This window comes from Malaclemys terrapin, chromosome 13 (assembly GCF_027887155.1).
Source record: "Malaclemys terrapin pileata isolate rMalTer1 chromosome 13, rMalTer1.hap1, whole genome shotgun sequence".
Taxonomy (NCBI): Eukaryota; Metazoa; Chordata; order Testudines; family Emydidae; genus Malaclemys; species Malaclemys terrapin.
Genome location: NC_071517.1, coordinates 19,255,932 through 19,278,531, shown reverse-complemented (window position 1 = coordinate 19,278,531; position 22,600 = coordinate 19,255,932). Strand labels below are relative to the sequence as shown.

The window sequence follows — 22,600 nt, the reverse complement described above, 5'->3', positions numbered from 1 at the left end:
AAAAAAAGCTTGCAAACCTGTGTCCTACAAGGTACTGGTTATGTGTACAATAAGGATATAGATAGTTATTTGCCTTGTACTCTGTCTTTTGTTCCTATGAGGAGGATATATACTTAGCAGGCTTCTTGTACATTTTAAATTATAAATCAGTCTTGCCTATAAAAACAAAACAGATGAGCTTTAAAAGAAAACAGTCACACAATCTTTCTCTGTTGTTTGTGAACATCAAGATGATAACCAATTTCCTGAACTTGTTTATGTAGTGTTGTCCAGCAGTAATGGAGTGGGGCTGTTATTTGAAATACAAGACTTAAAAGTATTTTTTGAAAATGATAAATTAAACTTTCTTAGTAATGTTATATGAATGAAATGTGAGTATTTTTTTAAATCCACTCTGTGTGGAAAATGTTCATTGAAGAAAGTCAAATAATGTACTTAAGCAATTCTGCTGACGAATAGACTTTGGCGGATTTACATGAGGATATCATTTAACAGACAGTGATGTGTCTCAGAATGGCATTCTGTATTTTTATGTTTCATTTATTGATCGATTTCTCTTTACTTGGCTGTTTGTTTTTTGTAAATATGCCTTTTATTATCTTTAGGAAACTACTTTGTTAATGAGACCCAAAAGATATTATATAATGCTTTTATTTAATAAATAAAAAAAAGCTTGCTAGTAGCAACTCCTACACATTAATATTAGCAGCTGCACTGGTAAACATATACGAGGCCAGTATTAAATATCATCAGAAATAGCCACAAATATTTTTATAGCTCTATACTTGGAAATGTTTCTTATGGCACTGGTAATGACTGCAGTAATGCTAGTTTAGCTTATGAAGCAATGTTAGTCACACCGTAGTTAAAATAGTAACTGAGGTTGTACATTTGTAAGCCTGGTGGGTTTTTTTGAGGGGTGGGGGGGCTTACACTCCTTTAAAAGCACAAAAATCTCAGTGGCCTCATCATTGGTAGATTGGATCTGGGGCCAAGGTAAAACTTTTTTACCAAATTTGAAGTGAAATTGACAAGGGGTCCCTGAATTATAAGTTCCTAAACTTAAAGGTGTTCCTTGGAGTAAAAAAAGAAAAATATGCACTATTTTTTTTTTTTTTTTAGCCATTTTGTAGCAGAAATCAGGCAAGAAATAAAACTTGCTTTATTGGATTTCCCTAGCAGTGATCTAGAAGATAGACCTTAAGACAACTAAATTTCGGTGCTAACTTCAGAAGTTTAACTCTTGCATTTGTAACATCTCTAGGGAATGTCAGCTAGCAAACATTTCAAATTGTGGGGTGGTCCCCCTGGTGGGGCACAACAAGCTGAAGGACTTGACTGGTTATGAGTTTTTTCTTGTTTCTTCAGGGTAACCAGTGTGTGTTGGTCCAAACTGGACACCATCAAGGTCCCACCCTTTGCCCTGTGCCCAGGGGACCGTGCCCGGGACACGAATCTCCAAAAGGGGACTCAGCAAAAAAAAGTTTGGGGACCTCTGGTCTAGCACATTCAATGATTGCTGGAGATTGACATTCAGTTTTTGTAGAGGGAAAAAGTTTAACCCCTTTCCATAGAGGTAGACTTTAAAATGTAACCCAGTCACTAGGGTGATTGTCAGTGAAGCATGGGAGAGAATTTTTCCTTCAAAAGGCTCATAAGTCTGTAAAGTGGCACAAGCATTGTAAGACTAAAGAATTCTGTTCTTCATGATCACGGATAAAATGAGGTTATAGTTGAAGACAATAATGTGACCTGATTTTTCTAAAGGTATCTCTTACAGGAGTGGAGTTAAGATACTTGTTTAAGTGAAGCCTTAACTTTGCTTCTCCTTGGTTTTATAAAAATAAAAAGTATTCTTCAAAAGTAATATACTCTCAGACAACTGCACCTTTAATGAAGCTTTATATGAAGGGACTAATGCATCTCTTTTGTGCCATATTTATCAAACCATAATTGATTTTAGAGCAGGTCAAATTTTATTTTCAGTCCTGAAATGCTGTTTTGACTATGTTTGTTCTGCCTTGTTCACTTTTGAAATAATTCACGTGACTCTTGTTTGGAGAAAAATGGCTACTCTATATATGGATAGCCATGTCTGTATGTGAGCAAGGGCATTTGTGTGCAAACAGGAGTGTTCACTAGTTATCTGATTTTTTTCTCCCCCTCTCCCTTTTATTTAAAAGTTTGCCATCCAGCCAAGGAGCAGAAACAGTACAGTGTAGATTAGGTGATCTCTCATAGGCCACAAATAGTAAATATAGTATTCAAGCTGAGCACAAACAACCAATTGGTTGAAAAATGTTGTTCCAAACTATCTGGTGAATAGTTACAAATAAATGTTAATCGAAATTGGGAGCAGTTCAAGTATGATTTACAAAAAGAAAGGGGTGTGTTTCCCACAAATAATTACCTCAAAGAAATTGTTCAGCTGGATGTCCCAGTTCAGCAAGGTGTATATAAGCACATGCTTAACATTAAGCACCTTCCCAAATTGGGTCCTTAATTTGTCCCTCTGTCAATGACCCTCTCTGATGCCCACATCTGTGAATGATATGCTTCATTTGAATTTTCCATGGTAGATATATTATAATTACTGTTCCAGACTCTCTTTACTGTTTTGCAGATGTAAATAATAATAAGGCATAATTACTCCAAAGTGTGACTTGGAGTTCAAATACATTCTTTCACAAATTGGGCCAGAGCCGTAACAATTTAGAACTTACAACAAATTAAAATGTTCTTTACAAAAGCAAAACCAAAATTCAAATATTGCTCCCAGCAGAGTTAAAGGGTTTATTTTCTTGTCTTCTAATAAATGCAGATTGGTTCAGTAGAAATTCTGTAGAACTCTTCTGTAATCCTTATTGTATAATAGGAAGCTGAAGAAACAGATTACCTTATTGTTGCTTGCTCTTACAGTAGGCTCTTGACACGAACTGTACCTTTTGCTCTAACAGCCTCATTCATCTCCCTCTACGCCATAGAAATAGATTTCAGGTTGTGTATATTAAAGCTGAAGCCAGACAGAGCTATTCCATAGAAGAACATTATTCATTCAGAAGAACATTAGACTTCTACAACCACACAATTGACATCTTTTGGTCTCATTGTTATGGTTTCATGCTGTTTCTGATGATTCATGGCAAAAGCCTTTGCCTTTCATTCTAAAAGTCACATCACAGTGACTAATGCTAACTGATAAGTTCAGATTCTGTTATTAGCTGTTTGTATATACAAGCTAAATTCATACCTTAGTTTATTTTTCCTACATAGTCTTGTACAGCCAGTGTTCTGACTTGTTAGAGCAGGTCAAAATGGTATCTAGGTAGGCTTTTATAAATCAGAAATATGTAATATAACTTCATAGAGAATGCACTTCATCTCAGTTGAACTCCAGGAAGGAGACTGGAAAGAAGTCTATAGCACAACAAATTTAGAGAGATCTCTCCATTTTCACAGCAACATATCCTAATGTCCCAAACCCAGATGCATGACTCCAGCCTTGGCTGGAATCTGATCAGATCTGATAGGAAAAGTAGTGTTGAGCATAGTGAGTACTTGGATGTGACCAAATGCCAAGATCGCAGTTGGAATTAGTTTAGTAGATATTCTCTCTTCCTTCTGTGTGAAAATAGAAAGATAACTGATATCATTGCTTTAATTTATTATGACCTGTTATCTTCACCAATCCTTTGGACAGTGGTAATGTCAGACTGTTTTCTACCTTTCTTACATTCTGCACTTTATCTTCTGCTGAGTAGCAGCTGTTTGCTCCAGTTCTCTCCTGCCTCTTCTTACAGTCGCTTCACTTCAGTTTCATGCTATCTGCCTTCCAAGCTTTTTTCTGTCCTTATCTCCCTCACCTAAATGTCCCCTCTTCTTTCTTTTCTTTTCATTTTACCTAACAGCTTTTTCCTTCCCTCCCCACCCACTGCTGCCCTATAATACACAATGTAAACAAAAATAAATTTTAAAAAATCAAGAAAATCCCACCCAAAACATGCAAAATTGATGCAATCCCTGCACATTGCAGTTCATCAACTCAGTCGATACAGACACCACACACGCATCTGATAAACACCATACAGATTACAGACCTTTCCACAGATCTCCCCCAACATACACACAGGGATACAGACAACACAACAAAAGGCTCTCCCCTCCCTGCCACAGGACAACATAAAATTGTTACACCCCTTTCTTCTCAGGCCTGGGTAGACAGCAGCATTGGGAGATGGATACACACACTAGGTAAGGAACAGAATGGGTGAGGAACCACTGCTCCCCTGCCTGCACCCTCAAGTTCTCTGCAGTTAGGATGGAGGCAGAAGGGAGCACTGGTTGATCCATATGCGGGGGGAGCGGCTGTCCAGCACATAGAGCAGCTCTGATGTTCGTGCAGTTGACAAGGTTGGGACAAGATGGCACTGATCTCACAGAAGTGTTACCCATACTAGCTGTTTGTGACGCCTGGTATTTCCCTCCTTCTACCCATTCACAGAAAAGTACAATGTGCAGTATTCCTACCCCAACCCCCCCAAAAATAGTGCTTTATAACTGTGTGTCTAAGTAACTGGCAGATAACAATACTATATCTACCATTTTTTCTTCCTCAGATAAAGATTTATTGAAGATTTCAGCTGTGATAAACCCTATTCCTTGCATGTTTGTTTTTTCCACAGCAACACATTTTCCCTTCTTTTCAATCTTGTTTTGCTTATCTAGTACTTTGCCGTCAGGTAATAAAATATATCATCTTTAGTCTTCATAAATATGAGTCAAGTCACGTTTGGGTAAGTTCTCAGACCTAGTCTCCACCGTTGTCACTGATTTGGGGGAATTCTTGAATAAGCATGTTGAATTAAATAGGAAATGACTGACCTACGACAAAGCCAAATGTTTAGAGAACACTTGAAGAGCATTTACCAGTGCATGGTTTGGCTCAGTGGTCAGACTGTTGCACATTTGTAAAAATGTTTAATAATTGAATTTGATAGATCTGTTGAATTTTAGGGTCTATTAAGGTCCTTAACTGTATGCTTTGTAGATGTAGTACCCAAGCCCAGTGTTTCAGAGCACTGATGCTAGCTAGCATTATGGTGGGGTTTTGTAGTGCCACCCACAACCACATAGCCACTTCTGACTACTATTTTCTAAGCTAATGAATTATGACTATTACATTTCCCCCCCCCCCCCGGAAAGTGATATAGCTAGGGCTTAATATTGTTGTACTTGGTCAAATTTTATCCCAAGGCCATTCAGTTCAGGTTATTAATGAACATCTGACAACCTGTTATGTCGTTCATGTGTAATGGGGTTGATGGTTTTGGTCCCGTTTGATCCAGTTAATAGCAGACTGGTGTCTGCATTGTAAACATACCACCACAAGTACTATTCATAATGTAGTCTCAGGTGCCATTGGGATGGAGACAGAGCTATGTCTTAAATCCCTAGAGTGGTAACTCACTTTTTTCTAAAAGACGCTGGAACTCAATCAAAAGTTAAGGGCTTGATACAGGACTTGCTAGGTGGAATTGCGTGGTCTGTGTTATGCAGGAAATTAGACTTGATTAAAAAGGTCCTTTCTGACCTTAATGTATCAATAAGAATGCGAAAAGAGCTGGAAACAAGCTGCCAGCCCAGCTTCTTACAGCTGCTTTATAAGAAGAGAGAACGTGGGAGCTGTTCTTGGAAACCAGAGCTGCCAGTGGGTCTAGAGCTACCATGGGAGAGTAATTTCCAGGGGAGAGATGAACAAGGCAGTATGTCCAGGGGAACAGAAGGAAAGGAATAGCATTTAGCTGGGCAGTATCTGCAGTTGGTAAGGAGGATAAGGTGGCAGCAAAGTCTGTGGAGGGGGATGAGGGAAGAGGACAGTGTCATCTTCTGTTTTTCAAAAAGGATGAAACTCTTTTGAACATACACCAGTTGCTTACATGGAACAGTGGAGATAATTGCTGCAAGAATGTTGTATAATCATGAATGGGAAGAGAGGTGGCCCATCAGACGGAGCTGGGAAAATGTGCTCCTGAATGAGGAGACCACATTCATACTTTGAGCGGTCTCCATAACTTCAAATCCACAGAATATGTTTGACCCATGCACATTGCACTAATGGAAATATTTTTTCCTTCCTGTTAACTTCTTTTAAAGATATAAATATCTAGACACTGCACTTAATGCAGTAGGTCTAAGATTCTAACTCTAAACAAAATTTATTTTCCAGGTATTGATTACAAGACGACAACAATACTTCTGGATGGCCGTCGAATAAAATTACAGCTGTGGTAAGTGTTTGTTCCATTGTTCTTCCTCAGTGCTTTTTAAACAGTATTAGTCAGTGGACTGTAACTCTTCAAGGCAGGTAATGCGTTCTGCAATCTGAAAGCACCGAGCAAAGCGATGAAGAATGGTCTAGTGGTTAGAATGCTAGTTTAGGACTTGGGAAATCTGGATTCAATTCCTGTTCCACCGGAGGCTTTCTTTATAACCTTCAGCAGGTCACTTAGTCTCACTTCCCCATCTATGAAGTGGGGATAATAATGCTTTCCTACCTCATGAAGTGTTGTGAGGATAAATAAACAAAAGATTGTTAGGTGCTCAGTGCCCCCCATTGAGAACCTATTGTATTCACATTCAGTTCCCCTGGAGACAGCCCTCATTTGCTTTGTTTTCTTTTGCTGCAAAAGAAGGGCTTTTCTTTCATAAACCAGGAGACCACTTTCTTTTGAGATGAAGTAAGCTCAAGGGATGGTGCTGTAAAATATATTTGACTAATAATATTCATATTCCTTATTTTCCACTGCCAGTGGCTTGAGTAAGGCTTGGAAGTTCTTGTCCTCTTATTTTGGTTAAGCTGAGCAACTCTCTTTTTAGAGCAGCAGTTTTCAATCTGTGGGTCGGGACCCCAAAGTGGGTCACGACCCTGTTTTAATGGGGTTGCCAGGGCTGGCTTAGACTTGCTGGGGCCTGGGGCCAAAGCCAAAGCCCGAGCCCCACAGCTCTAGGCAGCAGGGCTTAGGTTACAGGCCTCAGCAAGTCTTTGGCCCTCCCATTCAGAGCAATGGGGCTCAGGCAGGCTCTGGCTTCAGTCCCCCCGTCCTAGGGTTGTGTAGTAATTTTTGATGTCAGAAAGGGGTCATGGTGCCATGAAGATTGAGAACCCCTGTTTTAGAGCAAGGGGTAGAACGCTAACACAGAAAGCAAGTTAGTGTGTAAATAACTGCAGAGCGCTGAAAAGCTCTTCTGTGTATTTTTTTTTTTTTTTTTAATGGAGATATCCCATCTCCTAGAACTGGAAGGGACCTTGAAAGGTCATAGAGTCCAGCCCCCTGCCTTCACTAGCAGGACCAAGTACTGATTTTGCCCCAGATCCCCAAGTGGCCCCCTCAAGGATTGAACTCACAACCCTGGGTTTAGCAGGCCAATGCTCAAACCACTGAGCTATCCCTCCCACCATTGGTGGCTGCTACTGCCTAACAGATGGGAAGAGATTGATGCTGTCCAGTTAGTATGAGCTGATGTGTGTATGAGTTGCTAATATCTAACTCTTAACATAAGAAGTTGCCCTGCTTCTCTTAATAGCCTGTAACTTATTTTGTTTAGGGATACATCGGGACAAGGGAGATTCTGCACCATATTTCGTTCCTATTCAAGAGGTGCTCAGGTAAGCTCAAAGCTATCTTCATTCTAATATGTAATTGCTGGTGGATGGATGGATGAATGAATGTAGTGTAGAGCTGGTAAAGATATATCACAAGAGTAGCGAACCTTATTACACCGGCTCTTAAAGATCACTGTATAAAGTAAATTTGCACACAGATACTGTAATATTCCTGAATACAACACAGGGTTTTTTGGGGGGAAAGAAATGAGAGCAAAAGGACAGTATCGTTTACTTTCTTATTAAATAAATGAAGAAAAAGACTAAACTTAGGAAATGGTAGTGTAATACACTAACTTGATGCATAATCTTATGTCTTACTCCTCCCAGGAGGCCCCAGTGACTACAACGGCCTGTTATTGCCCAAAGCTAAAGTAGCTTTCCCTTTAGCTCAAGCAGTAGGGCAGGGGTTCTCAAACTGGGGGTCGGTATCCCTCAGGGGGTTGCGAGGTTATTACATGTGGGGTTGCGAGCTGTCAGCCTCCACCCCAAACCCGGCTTTGCCTCCAGCATTTGTAACGGTGTTAAATATATTAAAAAGTGTTTTTGATTTATTAGGGGGGTCACACTCAGAGGCTTACTATGTGAAAGGGGTCACCAGTACAAAAGTTTGAGAATCACTGCACTAGGGACTTGTACTTTTAGACCCTATTACAACAGTCCATCCCTATTCAGTAAAGCATGTGCTTAAAGTTAACCACATGCTTAAGTGCTTTGTTGAATAGGGATGGATTTAAGCATGTGCTTAAAAGAGGGGAAATTATAAGAAGATTGTAAATTTGCATAGCATGCAAAACAAGAAGATTAGCTAATGCCAAAAGAGAGGAAACTGATCCCAAAAGGGAAGGTATGACTTGCTGTAGCAGAATGTCATTATATTGCGTAGAATTTTATGCTATAGGAGATAATCAGGTCCTTAGTCTGCTTTAATTTATCTTTGTTTTTTTCCTCAGACTCTCTCTGTTTAGTGTTAGCCTCGCTTCAGGATCGGAACTGCCCCCGGGGCTTCTTTGAATCAGTTAAACTTAATTTAAATTCCAGTCCTTCCTCTGTGTTCCTAGAGTCAAAACTATCATCCATTCCCTGATAATCTCCCATCTTGATTATTGTAGCCTGGTCCTCTTCAGCCCCTAGGACACCCATGTGGCCTCCTTCAGACAATTCAAAATGCAGTCACTAAAATGGTCTTGGTTGCCTTTTGATCTGGCAGTGTCAACCCCCGTCTTTGACTCCTTCCGCTGGGCCCTACCTTCACCCCCACAGCAAGTTTGAACTTCTTGTCTTCTCCTTGAAAGCCCTCTATAGCTCTGAGCTGTCTGTCCGTCTGTCTAAAATATTTTATTGAACTACATTGCCCCTCCTACCCCAACTTCAGTGCCAGTATTGATGCACCATTCATCTGCTTCCTGCACAATACTCTCCGTGCTGCCCCTATGCATAGAATGCCCTCCCATTTCTGGTCTTCTAATCTGCTACCTTTTCCTCATTTAAATCCCCCAAGGCTCACTCCTTCCACAATAGCCACAAGTCAAATAAATCATAATTATAAATTTAAAAAATACATCATGATTTTTATATGCCTGACCTGAGTCACTGCCTGATCATATTGCTGTAAACACTGGCCTTCCTCCCCACTCCATAGTGTTGATGTAACAAGCCAGGATAATAAAATCTAATCTTGGGCCTGATCCTGCAAGACCCATGCAGATGAGCCCCCATTGACATCAGTGGGACTCCATCTGGATGCAGGGTTCTGTCTACATGGTTCCCCTGGCAGGATTAAGGGCTTTGATTGTAAACTCTTTGAGGTTGGAGCTGTATATTTCAGAAGAAGGGGAGTTTCATCTAAAATGCCAGATCCACCTTTCGCTGCTATAAAAATAAACCTCTACCCCGATATAACGTGACCCGATATAACACGAATTTGGACATAACGCGGTAAAGCAGCGCTCTGGGGGGAGCGGGGCGGGGCTGTGCACTCCGGCGGATCAAAGCAAGTTCGATATAACATGATTTTACCTATAATGCAGTAAGATTTTTTGGCTCCCGAGGACAGCGTTATATCGGGGTAGAGGTGTACATATAAATATGCTGTATAAATAAAGCACTTTTGTAAGTTTCATGTTCATGTAGGTGTCCTACTTGTCATAATTTTGCTGTCTTCATTGAGAGGGAGAGTATCAGGCCTAACAAGATGCCACAATCTGAAGCTACAGTAAGAAAGGGAGGAGCCCTTAGAGCAGGGATAGGCAATCTATGGCACGCATGCCAAAGGCAGCACGCGAGCTGATTTTCAGTGGCACTCGCACTGCCTGGGTCCTGGCCACCGGTCCGGGGGGCTCTGCATTTTAATTTAATTTTAAATGAAGCTTCTTAAACATTTTAACCGTATTTACTTTACATACAACAATAGTTTAGTTATATATTATAGACTTATAGAAAGAGAGCTTCTCAAAACGTTAAAATGTATTACTGGCACGTGAAACCTTAAATTAGAGTGAATAAATGAAAACTCAGCACACCACTTCTGAAAGGTTGCCGACCCCTGCCTTAGAGGAATTACATGCCTAATACTGCCCTCTAGCAACCACTACATCTCTACCAAAAGAGAGAGCAGGATGTATATGCTCTACAGACATATCCAGTCCTTCTTATCATTACACCTCTGAATAGAGCAGTGGCTCTCAAACTTTTGTACTGGTGACCCCTTTCACATAGCAAGCTTCTGAGTGCAACCCCCCTTATAAATTAAAAATATATTTAAAAGTGTTTAACACCCTTATAAATGATAGAGGCAAAGCAGGATTTGGGGTGGAGGCTGACATCTCGTGACCCCCCATGTAATAACCACACGACTCCCTGAGGGGTCCCGACCCCCAGTTTGAGAACCTCTGGAATAGAGGTTGCAGTAAAAGCTAGAAGCATAATGGACGTTTGCTTCTTGACTAAAACTCCCAAGTGTACTGTATATGTTAAACTTTCTCAAATTGGGTGTAACTAGAAGGATAAATAGTTAATGTAACTTAGTCAAGAATTGGGGGAAATTATAAATCCAGTCTCAGATGTTTGTGCAGCTACATTATATTTAGTGTTTTTGCATTCTGACACATCAGTTTATTAGCTGCAGGTTGAAAACATGGGGTAGGCTCCTAAAAGTATTGCTGTAAACAATGATAATGTGCATTGGTTACTTCTGGTAGTGAGGTATTTGGACCTCCATAGAATTTGAGGCCCTTAGCTATTGGACACTATACAGTGTTACTGAAAGCAATATGTCTGTGTGACTTGTGATGTATACATCACCCAAACGTGTTCATAATTTGATTTTATAGTTGAATTAACATTGATCACAAACTGCTAAATCTGGGCCTGATCCTGCAAGTTGCTGAGTGCTTTCCACTCTCCATGCGTCCTTCCATTCCCAGTTCTATATCGGGACAAAGGTGCTGATTCTGGAAGATGCTGTGAGATTCCTCTCCACTCGGAGCATGCAGCATCTGGCAGGATTGTAAGCCCCATAATCCTGATACAGATAATAGAATGATGTTAGAGTAAGATAGTACTATATGTTCTGCATTTTGTATATGTTAAGTGAAATTCACGTTAATATTTTTTCACATAGGGGGTGATACTGGTATATGACATTACAAATCGCTGGTCATTTGATGGTATTGATCGATGGATAAAGGAGATAGATGAGGTAAGGTGCATCCTAAAACATCATTTATGTATAACAAGACTAGTGATTAAGCATGTGTTTTGCTCATGGTGTTTTCCAGTTACTGGTTTATACTATGTAACTGCAGTCCGAATTCATTACAGGAATCCAAGATGACAGTCTTGTATTTTTGTTATACTTTTAGACTGAAACAAACAAGTGAACTGCCCACTTATTTAAAAAGGTGTCAATTCTAGATGAAGAAAATGGAGATGGAGATCAAGATTCCTAGGTTCAATAACCACTTTTGCCACAGATTTGTTGTGTTACTTCAGCAAATCACTTTACCTCTGACTCGGTTCCTCTTATGAAAAAAAAAATGCTTTCCCATCTCATATGGGGATTATGAGGTTTAAGTCACTATTTATAAAGCCTTCAGCACTGTTATAGTGCATTCATCCGAAGATCTCAAAAGACTATCTTGGATTTTTGAATGCAAGTGACTACTTCTCTGATGCATACAAACTGTCTTAAATTAAAAGCAGTTTACTTGTATAATGTGAAAATATGTATTCTGTAAAAGAGGAAAATGGGCCTAAAATCCTGCACATGTGATGTGGGATTTTGATACTATAATAATAATGCTATTTGTCAACACTCCTAGTTCATAGAGTTACATATTATAAATCCAGAAGGGATCCCTTCGATCATCTCATTTGACCTCCTGCATAACACAGGTCATAGAACTTCCCTGAGTTAATTTCTGTATGAACTAGAGCATATCTTGTAGAAAAATATCTAATCTCACATATCTGAGCCGGTGGCGTGCTGTCTGTGTATGCCAGGCATGCACTGCATGTCCCAGGACGTGGTGTGCCCAAGGGATGATTCTCTCTGGCCCCCAAATGCGCATGGAGGACACCATGTTGTAGAACAAGATTGCATCCTCCGCACATCATGATCTTGCACACACCTTTTGTGCAAGGTCACACCACATGGAAGATCATAGACGATTAGGGTTGGAAGAGACGTCAGGAGGTCTAGTCCAACCACTTGCTCAAAGCAGGACCAACATCAACTAAATCATCCCAGCCAGGGCTTTGTCAAGCCAGGCCTTAGAAACCTCTAAGGATGGAGATTCCACCACCTCCCAAGGTAATCCATTCCAGTGCTTCACCACGCTCCTAGTGAAATAGTTTTTCCTCATATCCAACCTAGACCTCCCCCACTGCAACTTGAGACCATTGCTTCTTATTCTGTGATCTGCCACCACTGAGAACAGCCTAGTTCCATCCTCTTTAGAACCCCCCATTCAGGTAGTTGAAGGCTGCTATCAAATCCCCCCCCCTCACTCTTCTTTTCTGCAGACTAAATAAACCCAGTTCCCTCAGCTTCTCCTCATAAATCATGTGCCCTAGCCCTCTAATAATTTTCGTTGCCCTCCATTGGACTCTCTCCAGTTTGTCCACATCCTTTCTGTAGTGGGGGGCCCAAAACTGGACGCAATAGTCCAGTTGTGGCCTCACCAGTGCCGAATAGAGGAAATGCCATTTTCCATGTAAGTGTAGAATTGCATGCCAGACTAAAAATGTCACAGCATGCCACTAATCTGAGCTAGCTTTAAACTAGCTAGCTTGAATATTGAGAGTAGTGAAACTGTGGCAGTACAGGTTTCAGTGCAGGCCAGCCACCCCAGAGTCCCAGGTGGGCTTGAAGAAGCTTCACGGCTATTGGAACCTGAGCTAGCTAAATTAAAACTAGCTTGGGTATGCGTACGTGTGCTGCAATCATACACCCTCTCTGCAATGTCGACATACCCCCAAAAGAGAATTCTGTCCTGAATTTAGCCATGAAGATACAGTACTTATGTTTTTAAAAAAGCAACTTAACAATGAAAATTTATAATGTTTGTTCTCTGTAATAAACTGAATGAGGAAGCTTTGGGAAAAGACAGGTTTCAAGGATGGGAGAAAATAATTACTGCCCCATTTCCCAAGAACTAAGCATAGTCCCTTCATTTCTCATCCCAACCCAGTCTCTTGTAGATATGAGGATGCTGCCTTTTCCATCATGTCATATATCCTTTTGCCACTTGACATGCTTCATGAGTAGAGCATTGTTTCTGAATCTTTGTGAAAAGCTTACAAATTTTATTTGAAGATGGGGTGAAGGGTTATAACACTAATCTATTATTGCTTCTCTTCACTCAGCATGCTCCCGGTGTACCTAAAATCCTGGTTGGAAACCGCCTTCATTTAGCCTTCAAGCGTCAAGTCTCCACTGAACAAGCACAAGCCTATGCCGAGAGACTTGGCATGACTTTTTTTGAAGTTAGCCCACTTTGTAACTTTAACATCACAGAGTCTTTTACTGAGCTGGCAAGAATAGTGTTAATGAGACATGGGATGGACCGGCTCTGGAGGCCAAACAAGGGTAGGCAAAACACAATACGCATTTGTTCATTCTAGTTCATCACTCTTAGACCTTTCAGACTGAACCTCCTAAAGCCTTAAAAGTAATAGTGAAAAGCTGAAAACATTGAGACATGTACCTTAAATGCTTTATTAATTTATTTTTGTTAAATAAAAATGTAAAGAGACTAGGTTTGCTAACAATGTTATTAGCTGATCTTTCCTTAAATGACACATGCTGACAGTGAAACAGGGTGAATAGAACCTGAAAAAAATTGGGGTTTTTTTGTTTCTTGTTTTTACCCTAAATAAGTGATAAGTGTACAAAATAATGAATCATTTAGGGAAGATTAAACTGAGAGCTTCTGTTCACCCTTTCATAATTCCACAACAAGGGAACATTCAATAAATTGAAAGGTGACAGATTCAGTACCGATGAAAGAAAATACTTTCCCCACACAATGCATAATTAGCTTGTGGAACCCATTGCCACAGGATATCACCAAGGGCTGAGCAAGATTCAAGAAGAGATTATTTAGGAACAATAGGAATATGCATAGTTGTTATAGTAAATACTTTCAAAAAATGTTTTGGAAGAGATATAAACTCGCATGCTTCAGGACTTAAGCCAGCCTCCGTTTATTGAAGGTAAGGAGGAAACGTTCCTTGGAGACAGATAATGCCATATTTACTTAATGGAGGGTTTCTTGCATTTTACTGAGAAGCATTGGTAGTGGCAGCTGTTGCTGAGAGACTACTGGACTTGAGGGACCCATTGGTTTAATCAAGTATGGTAATTCTGTATTCCCATTACTTCGTTATGATGAACTTCTCGTGTTACAAGCTTTTTTTAAAAGCATCTGAAAATAATTGTGCAGTGACAGACATCTACTGATTCATTTGGGTCTATTAAGTATTTCATTGAGTCACTGGCTTATATGATTTATTTTTAATAGCAATCAGACTGTAGAGGTCTGATCCTGCAAGGTGCTGAGCACTCCCTATTTCCATTTGAAGTCGACGGGAATTGAGGATGCTCGGCATTTCGCAGGATCGGACTCTGTCTGAGGATTACTACAATTTATGCTTTGACAAAGTAATTTCTGGAACAGGTACATTGTTAGATGGCTCACCTCAGCTGATTCCAAGATAAAAAGCATGGAAAAGGAGGAGCAGAGAAACAAACAAAACCACACCCCACCTAACACAGTTACACCATCTGTGGATCTGCCCCAAGGTTTTCTTTCTTTCAGGTTGTTAAAATGTTTCCCCAAAATGTATACTCTGGACCTTCTCACTATTCTGACACAAATAAGAGATTGGTAATAGAGCAATATGTTTCTTGGATATAAGAAGTATATGAGCAAATATTGATACAGTGCTGTCCTCACCCTCTAAATGACTCCTTTAGGTTACCTGTCAGTAAATGTTAGTTCTGGTTTGTTCTGGATCTTTTTAGTTTGACTTGTTGTAAACTATTCTTGCAGTGTTGGAAAATTCTCCTTGCTCTCTTACCTGGAGCAGATGAATTTTTTTCTTTATCATTGTAAAGGTGAGAGAGCAGACTTGGTACCTGGGCTGGTAGATTGTCATGCTTTTTTTCCCACAGGTTGTACTGCTGTGAGGGATATCCACCAACCTACCATATAACTGATGTCTATAATAAATGTCTCAAAACCTTTAAGACGGTTAATGAAAACTGGATCATAGAGTACAAATAACTGTTTTTCTAAATGAAAATGGGCTCAGTTGACCTCATTGTTGGATATCTAAAGAGGGTTTTTCTATTGGAATAAAAATGGGATGGGGTTTTTTGATACAAATTGTAGCAAAATGTAAGTGTCTTTTAAAAGGACTTACTGGCTTTGAAGAAGCTTTATATTTCCTTAACTTAAGTAGGTACCCTACCAGAAACTAGATTAACAAACGGTGTAAGTTTATTTTGATTTGTGGAGTATCACACTCCTTATTCACTTAAGCAGTAAGACAAGAATATTCTTCACAGACTTAAAAAAAAACAATTGGACATCCCAAAAATCTTACAAGAGCACCAGATCCCGAATCCCAAATTATCCCAGTCTCTGAAGAAAAGTCTGGAGATGTATGAATGGGTTATAGCAGCAGGGAGTGGCGTTTTTAGGCGTTTGTACTAGATGCTGTCTTTCCTAAGCTTTAAGTCTTAGGAGGGGGGAGTAAAAATATTAATCACTTCCAACATTCATTCTTTCCTTGCCAAATGCCAACAAGGGATTTATCCAAGTTAAATGTATTTCCTGGCTCTGAGCAATTAATATGCAGCTAATTTAATTTTTTAAAAAATATAGATTGAAATTGTCTTTTGCTGGAGTTTGAAGTATAATTTAACCAGTAACATTTACTTATGAGCTTGAATGATTCCCTCCAGTTCTGGATGAAATAAGGGTACTAGAGTGAGAGATTCAAAGCTTCAAAGAATAGTCTTATTATTCAGATGGGATTCCAGCTAACTGGAAAGCAGTGTAATGAGAGTTCAGTATGAGTGTTAGGCAGAGTTGGGGTAAAAGTTTTCAAAATCTTTGACATTCCATGAGACTGAAATGAAAGTAATTTTTGAAAATGGCACTTAAGCTTCTAAGTCACTGAGGTGTTTTTGAAAATGGTACCCTTGTTCTATTCAACTTGGGTGAGAGGGGAACAATTTTGCAAGATCTCTCATTGAAGCCAATGAAAGTTCCATGTGTGTAGGGCTTGCGAGATTGGGCAGGTTAGAGTTATGGGCAAGTATCTAGTACTGGAGAAAGGGTATAATGAACTGTAAAAAGAGGAAAAACTAGAGGATTGGTTTTAAACGTACAATGGACACGCATGATACTGTGTGTGCTGCCACCAGGTGGCTTACAAAAGCATACTATGTATTATAATATGTTGTGTTTTTTTTTTTTTAAGTACTGAGTCTGCAAGATCTCTGCTGCCGTGCCATAGTTTCCTGCACCCCAGTGCATCTTGTTGACAAGCTCCCGCTCCCTGTTGCCTTACGAAGTCATCTCAAATCTTTCTCTATGGCCAATGGCCTTAATGCCAGGATGATGCATGGACGCTCCTACTCACTCACTGCCAGCAACAACAACAAAAGGAACAGCCTAAAGAAAGCTAAAATTATCCGTCCCCCACAGAGCCCACCAAAAAACTGTACGAGAAACAGCTGTAAAATTTCCTAAACCTGATGTGGCTGAAAAACAAGGTTGACTTTCCTCACATGGAACCTTGAACACAAGGAGTCCTGTTGAATAGCTGAGCATGCTCCGTGTATCACATGACATTGACAAAAATAAGGAAAGACTTATTTTACAGTGTGCTCACCATAACAATGCTGCTTTGGAATGAATGATGTGTTCTGTGCAACAGAAGTGGATGTGACACTTTGCTTTTGGACTTTTAGATTGGAATTTTTGATGTGCACAATGCCTGTGTTTTGAGATGTGTTTTTTATAAAGGGAATAATTATCATTTTATTGAGTTGTTAATTACAAGAGATCTTGGAAGTGACTTGTGTAATTCACTAGATCAAAATCTGTTTTATCACAAACTTCATTTACAAATAGGCAAAAATTAGTGTGTCAGTTTGTAGATTAAAGCAGAGATTTTTTTTTAAATGCAATGTATTGTATACATTGTACATTTTACAAATGGTGAGACATTCTAGTACTATTGAAGTAGTGGATATGATTATTTTTTGTACAACTTCCTTGGTAACCTCGAAGCACTAATTTAACTAAGCTGCAAATGTGTATATAGAATATTATGCACAACATGTTTTTGTCCCATTCGTGTATGAAGCAGATTTGATAACGTTTTTGCTATGTTATTTAATACTTCTGGGGATTAATCTGTGGTTTATATTCTTATTTTTCTGTAAATCTACACTTTTTGTACCAGATGTTCTACAAGGTAGTTCTAGGAAGAAAATGCCAAAGACAATAGTTGCAACAAGCATAAGAAGAATGTGACTGAAGAGCTGCTTTATAGGGAAAGAACAATATTATTTAAAAATAAATGTTCCTGGAAAAACAAAGCCTGTTGTTTATTCTTCAGTAGGTGGCTTGCCCTCCTTTTATGGCGAGGCTGTTCCATAGATCATGGGGATGCTCTTCTTACAGCATAAATCTTCAAAAGTGGCATAAGAAGTTTTGAAGAGCAGTATGAGTTAAATCCTCAGTTTGTGGGGAAAGGTGTCTAAATGATGGAAATGGTGTGACACCATGCACCTGGGCTCATTGACACGCAGAGGAGTGATAACACCAATTTCCAGCGCCCTTGGTGAGAGTGGTATGTAGCTTCACTGCAGCATTTACAAGTGCCTCTGTTGAAATGTAATTTGGTAACATCTTGCAGTAGCAGTAGTTCTGAATCATCATAGATGTCCCTATATCTCCATAGCAATAGACCACTAGTGGTGCAAGTCTATCAGGTACAAAATGCCAAGGCTATATTGGGATTCTAGCCAATAGGTTATGCACAACAAAAAGATTAATAAATGATAACAAGATGCAGATGTGTTAGAAGATCAGATGGTAACACTCAAGTAAAGTGGGGCTCTGTTATAAAGATTAAATTGGGGTGAGGGAAAACACACACTCCCTTTTTTTCTTTTTGGGAATCAATGAATGAATGAATGAATGAATGATCCTTGCAGGTGCAGCCAGAAACAGAGCACCCCAAAGCAGGCATGTGGATAGAAGCAAAGTCTCTATTTTGCAAGGGCAGAGCATGTTTTGCTAGAACTCTTACACCAAGGCAGGTCAGTTGGGTTATTATTAGCTCTGACACTCCCTCAAGTTGACATTCGTTACTTGTGGTCCAATAGTAAAAGTGTAAAATCTTCATTCTCTTAAAAACACCAAATGAATTTATAGTTGGATCCTGAAACACTGCTCTGTCTCTGCCCTTACTCATCAGAATAAATAAGGGGTAAACAAACAAGCACAAGAGGGAAATGGAAAGTTTGGACTGTGAGATCATTTTCCAGAATAAGATTTGATATGTAAAGCCAAATGCCCAAAGCAAACCCTAAATGGTAAGCAGTACAACTGACTTCTACTTGTATCTTTAATAGTATGTTTATTTTAGGGGATCAGTTTAAAGCATTATCTGAATTGATAATAGATCACTCATCTCTCATTGTAGTTTTTAATTACTGTACATAAGCAATTTGTGCTGTTGCATTCTGCAACTGAAATAAAAGTTAGTGGAAGCCACAGGTGCTCAACACCTCTGAAAATCATGATCTAGGTAGCTCAGACTGAGCATTCAAATATAGTGGATACATTTAAAAAGAAAATCTCTGGCCAAATTGATATGACCAAAGTCACAAAGGGAATATGGCAGTGCTGGGCCTAGAACCAATTTTCTCAGCTTCCATACCTAATACAACAGGCTGTCTTGCCTCAAATCCGTAACAATCATCCACATTCTAGGACCTATTCCTGCTTCCAGTAGGTTCACTGCTAGCTAGATGTCCAAAACTATAATATTTGAGCACAGTGTTATGGAAAAGTCCTACATAATTTTATTAGTTCCATCCTTCTTAGTACTGTAGAAATTATTCCATCTACACAATTTAATAGAAAACAACTTTTTCCTGAGGTGGATTTTTTTTTTTTTTTTTTTTTTTTGGAACCCTCCAATAAAACTCTATAGCAGAGATACAATTTTTCAATTAAATGCTATAGGCTGGCAAAAAATAAAACTATAGAGAAATTCTCTTTTTTTTATTACATTAGATGGGAAAAAGCTAAGTACTAGTGATGGCAGAATCCTTCCTCCACAAACCATCAAAGATAATTATTCTTTTATGTAGTGGCATTTTTATTATGTAATATGCATGTCACTTTATAGACAACCTTTAAAAAAGTTCCTAGTCCCCAGAAGCTTACAGTGTGAATTTGTTGGCGAACATAATGAGAAATGATAACACACCACAGAGGCAGGGGGGTGAACAGAGTTGCGGTGGGGGTGGTGATATTATCATCTCCATCTTACAAACTGTGGAAATGAGTCACAAAGAGGTTAAGTAACATGCCTGCTCCAAATGGCACCAAGTCTGGGACAGAGGAACTCAGATCTCACAAAATTCCGTGCTTTTGTCCTATACAAATTCTTTCCCTTCCACTATAAATAAATTGTTTCCCAAAACATAGGTGACTAGAACTCTTTCGCTTGCTCTTTATTTAATTAAAAAAAACAAAAAAAAAAGGAAAGTTATGATCCTGTTTGGCGAGAGGCAAAACATTGACTTGCTCAAGGGTGTGTCTGCAGTTGGATGCCAAAGAGAAAATTAGCCACAAAAGAGCAAAGTTCAGTTTTTGTTCTCCTGCAAACTTTATACTGGTCTTAATTATTCCAAAGGAAGGGTGTTTCCAGGACATTCAATATCCTTATCTGTATGAGATGTGTCTCATTGTGTGTCTCTCTCTTCCCCCTGCAAAGCTAGAGCACTTAGGAGAGGCTTTGGCTGTTGTTCCACCTCCCAACTGTAATTTCAAGAAGACAGGGTGTGCTGGCTAGTAGGCAGAGAGAGGTAATTTGCTTCATAGTGCATGCTTTCAAAAATGTGTAAAATGCAACCAATGCAACTTTGCTGGGTGCCTGTATGATATTTAACATAGATAACTCTTAAAAACAAAAGACTTTTACCTAACCCCTCAAATTACATTACACACCAACTTATCCAACTTCATCCTACCCCATAGACCAGTGGTCTCCAAACTTTTTTGATTGCGCACCCCATCAGTAAAAAAAAATTGAGCATGCACCCCCTGCCGCTGGCTCTACCATTTTTACCGAAGTGCAAAAAAAAAAAAAGCAAAACCGCTCAGACTCCCGCCCGAACTGACGAAGCAAAATAAAAGCGCTCCTCCTCCTGCCGTGCACCCCCAAGGATCCTCTTGCGCACCCCACTTTGGAGACCATTGCCATGGACAAACATCAGAGAAAAGAGGCTGATAAACTTTCCACCAAGCCATAACACTAACAGACAGTTTGAGTAGTTGGAGGGTGGAGGTAAGAGGATACAGTGGTTGGGGGCCATCTATGGAGAACATCTTTTCCCTAGGAGATCTCAACAATGGCAATACCATGGGGGAGTGAGTCTCCCAAAGAGACAGGGCTCAAACCACAGAGGATGTTGAAGATCAAAGCAGGCATCCTGAATTGCACTTGGAAATTAACAGGTAGTCAGTGCAGTTTTTGGAGAAATGGTGTAATAGATTTTTCAGTATCTACCACCACCAAACCTGTAAGCAGTCAGATTCTGCATTAGTAGCTCTAGAATGGTCTCTAAGGAGAGGCCTACAATAGAGCACATTGTAAAGGAAGGGTCACAGATGATAAAAAGCTCTTTCTGGGATATCCTGGGAAGCTGGGCACTCTCTAAATGTGGATCTCTTGGGCAAATGGTAGCCAAAGCCTCTCGATAAGAGGGATAAAAATTCACCTCACTTCTCATGCTCTTGGTCAAGGCTGCCCTAGTACTGCATACTGCAGAGTCCATACATTACACGGCAAGGGGGCTGATATGGCATAGCAAGAGAAGATACAAATAGAGTATAACATTAAATATGGGTCCCTCTTCTGCATTCTCAGAGTCAGATTTCTACTCTGCCTCTCTGTCAGTACAAAGGAACCATAAAGCCAGTGGATTTGGCTGCTAAGAACTCCTGTGTATGGGACATTGTTGAGGAAAAGAGTCAGAATGTCCCTGTGCTCAGGTGATCCCCAACTGGTATAATGGTCCTTTGTGGCTGCAGCCAAGTGGCACAATTTAGAGTGTAATCAATAAGGCCTGTGCCATAACAGTGCATGACAAAGATAAAAAGAAATCTTGAGTGGCCACCTCATTCAGTAAGTACTGTTCATCCTGACTGCTGAATGAGGCTGGGTCTCTGTGGAAAAATTAGTACATGAACATGTAAGTATAAGACTACACAAGGAGACCACATGCCCATGCCACTTTGATTCTGGCATTGTCTAACTTTTGAGAGATTGACTTTAGTCTCAGGCCTTGATTCTTCAAAGACTCAGGTACATGCTTAATGTTATGGACTGTGAGCAGTACCATTGAGCTCACGGTGGCTTTGTTTTGGGAATATTCACAGTGTATAACATTAAGCATGTGCAAAAGTCATTGAAGGATCAGGGCCTTACTTAGTAACATTATTTTCACTTATTGTGTGTGTGTGTAATAATAAATATACTGAGATCAGTCAAGCAAAATAATGTTTTCCCTTTTCCCTATTTTTAAATGTATTGCTCTCAATATCCTCAGCTGTAGCTATTTTGGGAGTGGTCATGTAGCTTGCATCCTCTGTAGTACACACACACAAACCCAATAGTAATAGCTAGTAACAATAAAAAATAAAAATAAAAAAAAAAACAGGCAGTGGTTACAAAAGAATAACAATAAAATAGAAATAGGCAGTGATTGGCTGAAAAATGGTTAGAACAGTGTTACATGGTTAATATTTCATGTTTTTGTTTTCCCATCCTCATCCTCTTTCCCTCCTGTTGTTTGTTATACTTACTTGTTGCACCTTCTCTTAAACTAGACTACAAACTCTTTGAGGCAATAATTGTGTCTTTTTATGTTTGTACATTGCCTAGGACAGTTGGATACCTATCCTGAATGGGGTCTATAGGCTGTACCTAAATAGAAACATCAGTAGTAGCGAGGTCCTGAATGCGACACTCTTTCTTGAGCGAAGGGAGGCAGTGTCACAACCTGGAGCCTCTGTGGGCTGCATCTCTTTATTAAAGATGAGTTTAGGTGCAACAATCTGCTCCATTTTATATAAATTAAGGGTAACCCTTGAGGCTCCCATCCAAACTGCTAAC

General features: G+C 39.6%; 1 protein-coding gene across 1 annotated transcript in view; it reads left to right on the top strand.

The window, feature by feature from the left end:
- Positions 1-17,783, top strand: part of RAB40B (RAB40B, member RAS oncogene family) — a 47,478-nt gene extending 29,695 nt beyond the window's left edge. The window contains exons 2-6 of the mRNA XM_054047728.1: positions 6,227-6,287; positions 7,606-7,666; positions 11,286-11,363; positions 13,532-13,754; positions 16,658-17,783. Coding sequence (XP_053903703.1) covers positions 6,227-6,287; positions 7,606-7,666; positions 11,286-11,363; positions 13,532-13,754; positions 16,658-16,929 — 695 coding nt within the window. The 3' untranslated portion in view covers positions 16,930-17,783. The remainder of the gene's footprint in view (positions 1-6,226; positions 6,288-7,605; positions 7,667-11,285; positions 11,364-13,531; positions 13,755-16,657) is intronic.
- Positions 17,784-22,600: the final 4,817 nt, after the last annotated feature.